The 9,977-nt window shown below is 47.9% G+C and overlaps 1 protein-coding gene across 1 annotated transcript; it reads right to left on the bottom strand.

Annotated features, from left to right (window-relative positions):
* Nucleotides 1-384: 384 nt before the first annotated feature.
* Nucleotides 385-3,104, bottom strand: KCNA1 (potassium voltage-gated channel subfamily A member 1). Its single transcript, XM_047868639.1, has one exon. It carries the CDS (start codon nucleotides 3,102-3,104, stop codon nucleotides 1,617-1,619), a length of 1,488 nt encoding a protein of 495 aa, XP_047724595.1. The 3' UTR covers nucleotides 385-1,616.
* Nucleotides 3,105-9,977: the final 6,873 nt, after the last annotated feature.

Below are 9,977 nucleotides of genomic sequence, written 5' to 3'. Positions count from 1 at the left end.
CAGACCTCAAATCATGACTGCAAAAAGAAATCAGCTCTGCTTTGGATGCATACAAGAGATAAACATGTTCATTTACATCCTAAGAATGCACCAAAAACATGCAGTATTGCACCTTTTTTTGTTTGTCTGTTTGTTTGTTTGTTTGTTTTGCTTGTGTTTATTTTCAGCTAGAAAGAATACCTGTTCTTAGGTGTTGCTATATATACCTTGATGACTTATTTAGTTTTCCACATAGCTTCCCTTTAAGGGATGGGCATATTGGTCCTCTCTCTGCCTACACCTGCACAGAAACCTGACATTTCCCTGAGCAAAGGCAGGAAAATCAACTGAGTGGCCCCCACCCCCCACCCCCCATTATTTTCTATTGGGCCCTTCATCCCACAAACTTTTAATTTTTATGATTTAATTTTTTTTTTTACTGAAATCATGCATTAATTAATTCAAGGTACACCTTAATCAAATAGGCCATAATGCTGAATAAGAGAACATGCTTTGAGCTCCAAAAAGTTATTGTTCCCATCTGACTAACATATGCACTTAAATACAGTACTTTATTTACTAATAAAATAGTTAATAAATGAAGGAGTGCACTTTCGGTGAATGCAAATGAAAAAAGGATCTATTTTTAGAAGAGTTGATCCCAACGTAAGCTTATCCCCTATTGTCTGAGTTAACGTTCTTGGCATGCGATTATAAAATAAATATGATCAGATTCAAACATGCTTACATTTAGTTCCATTTGTGCTCTCTTGCAATAAGGAGGCTAAGATTTTACATCCAGTTCTGGAGGCCAGGGGTCAGGGTGCAGGACTGGTGAGAAAAGACCTGTGTTTGGCTCACCTGCAGTTGAGAAATTTAGCAGCACTGCAGACGAATCAGTTAATTTACTTCAGTTTTCTTTTTTCTTAGAGAATAGTATGGATGAGCAGGGGAAATGGGGCAGAGGGAAAATCCCTGCAGACCAGGACCAGTATTAGATGTATAAGGTGCTTTATGAACCAGTCTTAAATAATTTTGCGTGCATGTATGTGCACTTGTGGGGGTTTTCACCTTGTAATATACGGTTGGGATGATCAACACAAATACATTTGTTCATTGCCCCTTTTGGCTGGTATATCATGTTACATATAATACATCAGATGCACTGTCTTAAATGTGCTGTGCAGTTTGCAAAAGTTTTATAATGGAGTCCCATGCAAATTTAAATTTTATATTTCTAAGTGATCGTCTGGTTTTTAGTGAAAGAAAAAAGTTAAAGAAGCCAAAGGATTAAAAATGTTTCAGTATGGGTAAGCATATGAATCTTATTTTACCTAGACTAGCTCATGGACTGAATTGTTTTAAACCAGTTTTAGAAAATACACTTTCTTTTCCCATTTTTTAATAAAATGAAAATAGTTTCTTTTTGCATGAATCTTGAAAGCTTCTGGTTCACCATCCCCCCCATCCTCAATGCAACAATGCATTGACAGTTAAACAGAGCATTCAAAGGCTATTTAGTAAAGTATCTACAAACAGTGACGTGGGTCACTAGGTTTTTGTTCTGTTTTTTGTTTTTTTTTTTTTTAAGTCTTTCAAGCTGCTAAGTGGGGCTTTTTTTTAGTTTGATTGGCTTTTTAAACATCGGTGAGTAGCTTGCTCTTATTAACGCAGTTTTGGTTAGCTGTGGTGCAATTGCCAGTTCTGATATTGGCCTGTCTGTAATGGGCTATGCTATTATTCATATCCTCTTCGATCTCCATGTACTCAGATTTGCTGATAGTAGAGGAACTGCGCCGACTGAGGTCACTGTCAGAGGCTAAATTAGGGGAGCTAACGTGGAGCAACTGAGCCTGCTCTTCCCCCTCAGTTTCTCGGTGGTAGAAATAGTTGAAATTGGACACAATGACAGGTACGGGCAGGGCAATTGTCAGCACACCAGCGATGGCACACAAGGAGCCCACGATCTTGCCTCCAATTGTCACAGGGTACATGTCACCGTATCCTACAGTGGTCATGGACACCACCGCCCACCAGAAAGCATCGGGGATACTGGAGAAGTGCGACTCAGCTTCTTCCGCCTCGGCAAAATACACTGCACTAGAAAACAGTATGACCCCAATGAAGAGGAAAAAGATGAGCAGCCCTAGCTCTCTCATACTAGCTTTGAGGGTCTGGCCCAGAATCTGGAGGCCCTTAGAGTGGCGGGAGAGTTTGAAGATTCTAAAAACCCTTACCAACCGGATGACCCTGAGGATGGCCAGCGAAGTGGCCTGCTCGCCCTTCTGGTTTCCCTCCTGCTCGGCTATCTCGGTGCCTAGGGTGATGAAATAAGGGATGATGGCCACAATGTCGATGAAGTTCATGATGTTTTTGAAGAAGTCTGTCTTGCTGGGGCAGGCGAAGAAGCGCACCACCAGCTCAAAGGAGAACCAGATGATGCATAGGGTTTCCACGATGAAGAAGGGGTCCGTGAAGATGTTGGAATTGTAGATCACCGTAGTGTTGTCGATGCGGTGCACGGTGCCTGTGAAGTCCTTGTCATCCTTCAGCTCAGGTAGAGTCTCCAGGCAAAAGATGACGATGGAGATGAGAATGACCATGACGGAGACGATGGCGATGACCCGGGCGGGCCCCGAGCTCTCAGGGTACTCGAAGAGCAGCCACACCTGGCGCTGGTATTCCTTCTCGGGCAGGGGGCGCTCCTCCTCCTTGATGAAGCCCTCGTCCTCCCGGAACTTCTCCATGGCCTCCTCGCCCAGCTCGTAAAATTTGATCTCCTCGGAGAACATGTCCAGGGGCACGTTGACCGGCCTCCGCAGGCGGCCTCCCGACTGGTAGTAGTAGAGGATGGCGTCGAAGCTCGGCCGGTTGCGGTCGAAGAAGTACTCGTTCCTCAGGGGGTCGAAGTAGCGCATGCGTTTCTTAGGATTGCCCAGCAGTGTGTTGGGGAACTGCGCCAGGGTCTTGAGCTGCGTTTCGAAGCGCAGCCCGGAGATGTTGATCACCACGCGCTCGCAGCACTCGTGGTCATCGTGCTCCGCCGGCCGGGGGTAGCTGCCTTCCTGGGGGTGGCCCGGGGCGGCCGAAGCCTCGTCCACGTTCTCTCCGGACATCACCGTCATGGTGGAAGCGGGGCACAGGGGTGAGAGACCAGGAGAGGGCCGGGGGTGGGAAGCAGCGGGAGAGGAGGGGTGGGGGGGACCCAAGCGCCCCCCCCACCGGAGTGCGCGGCTCCCCCCACGTTCAGGGGGAGGGGCTTCAAAACCAGCAGGTGGAGAGATCTATGACTTCCCTTCTCCTTACCTTCCCCTCTACCCTGTCTTTTGCTCAGTTTGGAATCCCCCCTCGCCTGCAGCCCGGGTGCAGCTTTTTGTCGTGGGGGGGTGGGGGGTGGGGGGGGAGGGTTGGTATTTCTTCCTGCTGGAAGGTGTCTTAACGCAGTGCCGTTCTAGCGGACCCGGCCATCCATTCGGGGGTCACCCTGGCCTCCCCTCCCCTCTGCGACCCTCCTAGGACCGGGTGCAGAGCCAGCTCAGCAGATCCCCTTGCCTGCCACCCGTTTTGCTTCTCCTCGGCTCTCCCCCCTCCTACCCCTCTTCGCCTGCCGCCTTCTAAGCTCCCACCAGGGCGATCGATGGACGCTGCAGAGAAATAGAAAGTGATACGGGGGTAGAAAATCAGAAGCATTCAGATGGGACGGACCTACAGACACCGAAGAGCACAGACCTCTAGCTTGTTTAGAAAGCACTGGACTCTTGCTAGGGTTAGCACATACACACAGACAGACACACGCAGACACCCGGAAATCCAAGTTTGGGCTCTTCCATCCCACTTTCCCCAATGCCCAACAGCCGATCTGTTTACAACTTCGTTAAACTAAAGATCGGGAAAGCGCCGAGAGACGCTGAGGGAGCTCTAGGTCCCGGGCAGCATCCCCACACCCGTGGCTTCTCCCACCCGGTGCCCCTACCCCCGCTTCTGCAGCCCCGGACGGGGGAGCCCCCTACCTGGCCGGCCGGCTTGGCGCAGGGGCGGTGCTGAGTCGGCGGAGAGCCCGAGTCGGAATGCGGCAGGTCGCCTTTGCAGTACCAGGCGGGAGCGGCGACCGGCGCCGCGGCAGCATCCGAGAGGCGCTTGGCAGAGTCGCCGCCCTCGCCCCCTCGTCCTACGCCCCTTCAGTGGGACAATCGACTGAGTGAGCCGCTACGGCGGAAATGTCCGTTCCCTACCCCCATTCTCACCGGTTGCCAACAACCTAGAGACGCCGTCCTCTCGCTGGTGCAGGGAGTTCCGGAGGATGCGGGGCGGAAAAGCAAAATGCCACCCTCTCCCGAGGCTCGGAAGCAAATGACGATAAACAGCACTCTCGCCCCCTCCTAACACTTATGGGAGCCCTTGATTCGATCCTGAAGGAGGCGGGCGAGCAAGAGCTTGGATCTACATGGCTCTCGGATCCCCTCCGCTTCCCGCACCCCAGCGTGGACCTCGCTGAGGCTCCGCGGTGCGCGTGGAGCCGTCAGGAGCTCCGAGTGGGGCAGGGTGCGTGCGGCGGCGGGTCCGCTCGGTCCATTTCTGGGCGCTGCAAGATCAGCAGAAACCTGAGAAAGCGCCTGGAATGCGGAGCAGCGATTGGCCCACTCGGGCGTGGGTTGGGGAGGGCGGGGGAGGGCAGGAGCGAGGAGGTAGATGGAAAATATGAGGGGGTGGCTTGGCAGAGGGCGGTTGTCATTCAGTTCCCACCCTTGCCGGAACAGCTTTTTCCTTCTCTTGCCAGAAAAGCCGACCACCAATTCTCCTTCCCTTATGGTGCACAGCCCCGCACATGCACGCTCCCTGGCCGCGACCTTCCCGGGGAATTGCACATTAGAAATGGTCAGGTCCGACGCAATGCAGGCGGCGGTGTTCCTGGCAAAACTCCTCGGATGGGCTTGCGTTTGTGCAGTCCCACGATAATCGGCTTCTGCCGCCATGCTCTGCGTGCCATCCCGGCCCTCCCGCAGGGGTCTCTCTGCAGGGGTGACCCAGCTTGTCTCCGCCTGACGGGCAGAGACGCGCACCTTGGGGAGAGCTCTGCAGTTGAGGCTCGCTGTGGGTGTGTTGTATGTGGTGTCACTGCGAGGCGGCGGTGCTAAGAGGCTGTCCCTCCTTGACCTACGATGGGAGTTGAAGTTTTCTTACGATCAGATTATTCTGAAATACGGAGAATGCGATTTGTGGACAACCAAAGGCTTCGTGGGGCTGTGGGGCTGTCTGCCAACTTGATGCTAATTAGGACGAATCTGAGAAGCAAGTCGCCTGCCCACCTCCCACCTACGTCCCTCCTCCCGTAGCCACTTTTCTCGGCCTAGTGCCTCCACAAAGCCACTTGCAAGGCTTGCAACTTCTTCGGGAAAGGGTCCGCGCCGAGGTTCAGGGCAGCAAGAGCCGGGGGCGTGCGCGGTGCACTCGGAGTGCGGCTACAGCTGCGCCCCCAGACGTGCTACGCCTCGGCGCCCGCAGCGCGCGAGAAGGCAGCCGGCAGCTCGGGTACTTCAACTGCTACGGAGTCTCCGAGGAGGATGCAAGAACCCGGAGTCACCGCTGATTGGTTCCCCCGCTGCTTTGGGACCACCCTTCCACCACCGAGGATCGCGTTGCCTCCCGCCTACACCAGCCACCACTTTAATCAAAGCCAATGATTGTATCCTCCCCACTCTATTGTGGCTAGTGGAAAGCAGGGGCCTGTGTGGGGTTGCCCAGGCAGTGCACCGATTCTGGGTACGGAACTAGTTAAACCCCTCCTCCAGATTCAGACTCCAGCATTCCTTTCAGAAAAAGAATATTTGTTCCCTCCACTCCTCCGGATTCATACCCTTCCCTTTTCTTTTACGAACAATGAGTTCTCCTAAACTCCTCCGAACCATATTAAACACTGCCATTTCCCTACCTTCCACACACAATATTCCTGTACCCTACTAACTCCACGGTTTCCTGCCTTCCTGTGCTACTGCTTTATTACAGGAAGGAAGAGACTGAAGGAGGAAGGGAGGAAAGAAGGAAAGAATGAAGGAAGGAAAAAAGGAAGGAAGGAAGGAGCTGTGTACTGAAATATGACTGGCAAGTCCCCTGTTTCTGCTTTTGCTGCTGCTGCTGTTACATCCAAATCAATAATAACCCTACTAGACCTGATGAACATTTCCTGACCATGTCCCAGTAATACTGGGCTTCCTTACTCTGCTTTTGCACCTCCTTCTGCCTGTAACCCCCTTCCTTCTTTTAAAGGCCTCCAAGACTGTCATCTCCCTAGCCTCATGTGGATTGCACTTGCCTTGATTCACCATTTGGAGATTTTCTTAAGAGAAGTGATTTGCAGACCGCATGGGATCTCAGGTCCCGAAATTCAGGGCTTTGTTAGGCATAATAAAATCCAGAGGTTTGCACCAAGGAATTGGAAGAATGGTATTGAGCTAAGAATTCAACATTCTGGATGCAAGCCCACCATTGATAGGGGTCTAAAGATATGTATTCGCTCAAATATTTGCTCAGTCTCAGCTGTGTGTCAGTCTTGCTCAGCACTGCAGACACAGTAATGACTAAGATATGCAAGGTTCCAGACCTCACAGAACTTACATTCTGGTGGGAGAGACAGACATTATAATGTTAGGTAAAGCAAATTAAGAAAAGGGTGTATGGAGTGACAAATATAAGTCTGAATGGATAGGAAAGGCCTTTGCATAAGTAACAGTTAAACAAAGAAATTCAAGGAGAGAACAGGGGCTCCTGAGTGGCTCAGTAGGTTAAGGGTCCAGCTTCAGCTCAGGTCATGATCTCGCGGTTCATGAGTTTGAGCCCTGCCTTGGGCTCTGTGCTGACAGCTCAGAGCCTGGAGCCTGCTTCAGATTCTGTGTCTCCTTCTCTCTCTGCCCCTCCCCTGCTCCCATTCTGTCTCTCTCTGTCTCACAAAAATAAATAAACATTAAATTTTTTTTAGAAAAAGAAGAGAGAGAACAGGGAATCAGAAAAACAGAAGCATAGATGTAAGAGCAAATGCAAAGATCCCAAGGCAGAGACAAGTTAGCATATTTGGGAAACAAAGGAGCACCAGTGTGGCAAGAAAGAAGTAGCCAAAGAAGGGTGTTGCAGAAGGTAGGTCAGAAAAGTAGGGAGGGACCAAATCATGTAGAGCCTCTTAAGCCACTGTAAGAATATTTCATTTAGTAATATAATATGTTCCATGTAGTAATATAATATGATTTGCCATTTTAAAGATTATTCTGGTTACTGGAAACAGGCATGAGGTTGGAAGTTATTAAGTAGTACAGGCAATGATGGCTTAAACAAGCAAGGTACTGGTAGGCTTGTGAGAAGTGGTTGGAATAGAATTACATTTTGAAAATAGAGATGGCAGGATTTGGGATGTGGGGGAAAGAAACATTTCAAGAACATCTCCTAGGTTTGTAGCCTTAGTAACTAGGTGGATGGTGATGTAATTTACTGGAGGAGTGAATTGGACAGCTTCTCTCTCACCAGAATGTGAGCTACACAAAGTCTTAGACCTTGTGTATCTTGGTTATTACTGTATTGGACAGTAATAACCTCAGATTCTGTAAGCCTCTCCTCAGATTCCCTCCACTTTTCCATTCCTTTTGCCCTGAGGCCACTTGCCTTGCTTTGGCTGCTGCTGGAACACACAACTCTGCATGGGCAGCAGATTTCTGCCTCCTGAGGTTGACCACACTGCAATGATTTGGATTTCTCAAGACTGGAAGAAGGTCCAGGTGAGCAGCACAGCTATTTGGAGGCATTAATTAAATGGACCAGTGAGAGCTTGCCCAGTAATAGATATGAGATAAGATGAAGCCTATAGATAAATTTCCTCTCCTTTAATCTTTTCAGGGTGAAACAACTACATAATCTAGTGACAGGGATGCATATCTTTGTGGCTCATGAACCAGCTGCCAACTTGGTAACTCAACACCCTATATTTGAACTTTATCTTCCCTATCTCACTTCCACTGTCCTTACTCTCACTGCATGGGGATCTTACCTTCCACTAAATCATAAGTCTTGTCCCAGGTTCTGTTTTGTAGGGAAACTGAGCTGAAGCAGAAGGAATCCAAACATTGGCTTGAGACATGTTAAGTTTGTTAAATACCCAAATGAAGATATTGAGTAGGAAGTTGGGCATGTGAGTCTAGAGTTCAGAGGAAAGGTCTGGATAGATCAGGATTTGTCAGCCTCAACACTGTTGATCTTTGGGCTGGGTATCTTTTTGTTGTGGAGGGTGTTTTCATTTTGTTGTCCTGTGAATTTTAGGATGCTCAGTAGCATCCCTGGCCTTTAGTCACTAGCTGCCAGTAGCACCTGCTCCCAGTTCTGACAATAAAAAAATGTCTCTAGACATTGCCAAATGTCCCCTCAGGGGCACTAAGAGCTACTGGGGTGGATGGTAGTTAAATCCAGAGTACTGGACTAAAGCACTTGGACTTGAAGGTAGAAGGATAAGAGGACATGTCCAGGGATTTTGCTTCAGGATATTCTAATTCTAGGGACCGAAAATAGGAGGAAAAGCCAGCAAAAAATGACTGGTAAGGTAAGCAAACCAGGATAGTATAGGGTCTGTCAAAGCAAATGAGTAGTATTTCAGCAGAGACAGAACAATTTTGTTAAATACTGCTGATAAGATGAATAGAATGCAGAACTCACAATTGACTGTTGGCTCTAGAAAATTTGAACTGATAATAGATTAAGAAAGGAAAACTGACGACAATGGGTAAAATGAACTCTTGGAATTTGGGAGTCAATCAGGAAAAGAAAAATGGAGTAAAAGCTGAAGGAAGGTAAAGAGTGACAAGAATGTTTTTTAAAGATTAGAGCTACTATAATATGTTTGCATGGTGATGGGAATGATTCTGTAGAAAAGGAAAAGTTGTTGATGTGGTAGAAAGAGAAAAATTGGTGCAACGTTCTTGAAAAGGCAAAAGGAGAATGGGATTGAAGATCCAAAAGAAAGGGTTGGCCTTGGAAAAGGACAGTCTATAGAAGTGAGAAAGAGAGAGCAAAGTTCAGACACAAATAGTTTAGTAGATTTGGTTGTGAGAATTGGTGGACCTTCACTTATGCAATCAGAAGCAATTTTCTCAGTGGAAAGGAAAGCAAAGTCATCAACTAAAAGTGAGGACGGGAAGAAAGTCTTGAAAGTTGGGCAGGGAGGGGCAGGGAATGTGAAATAACCACCCAAGAGAATAGTAAAGGGAAAGGATTAGGAAATGTAGCAAGATTGCCTAGCAATACCACTGGCTCCTTTGTGGTGAGGACCATGCATTTCAGTGATCAGGCCTTGAGTATTTGAGATAAACTTGGAAATAAATGATAGAACTAGTCCAAATGATCTTTTATGGGAAAATGTGAAACTAGCTCTAAATATAACCTCCTTCTTAGCATCAATCTTTCTTAAGGGCTAAGTAGTAGTAAGGCAAGACATGGCATAAGAAGTGATCTTACCAGGCAAAGATATACCCATGTGAACTTACCTTGGATTCTGCAGAGGGCAGTGTCACAAGCAGAGGAATGGCAGCTCTCAAGGTATGAAGTCTAATTGTAAATGGCAATATAGAACCACTAGAAGGCAGGAAGGAAAGTTCAGAAGCTCACCAAGGGTTTAAGGTGACCATGAATGGTATGGATGGCTTCTTTAGCCAGGTGTCCTATTGCTGACATAGGCTTAACTGTGGATGAGTTCCAAAGGTCTGTGAACCCTCTGAAATTTTATACCCTTTATTGTACATGTAAGTAATCATTTCTGAAGACCATGTTCATAAGTGATTTTTGTCAAAATCTCAAAAGGAGATTATACTAAAACAGTTAAAAGCCTAAGTTTTTAAATCAGAGATGGATTCTAATTTAATCACTCTGATCTTAGGTAAGTAATTCCATCATTTTACATTTTCATCTCCTTATTTGTAAAATGTAGTATCTATATCATAAGCCATCGTGACCATAAAATATATATTGAG

The sequence above is a fragment of the Prionailurus viverrinus genome, chromosome B4, assembly GCF_022837055.1.
Source record: "Prionailurus viverrinus isolate Anna chromosome B4, UM_Priviv_1.0, whole genome shotgun sequence".
Lineage (NCBI taxonomy): Eukaryota > Metazoa > Chordata > Mammalia > Carnivora > Felidae > Prionailurus > Prionailurus viverrinus.
This window is presented reverse-complemented; position numbering and strand designations above follow the sequence as displayed.

Bases quoted from the DNA above. Each gene is read 5' to 3' on its own strand.
- KCNA1 (XM_047868639.1), bottom strand. From the start codon at position 3,104: ATGACGGTGATGTCCGGAGAGAACGTGGACGAGGCTTCGGCCGCCCCG.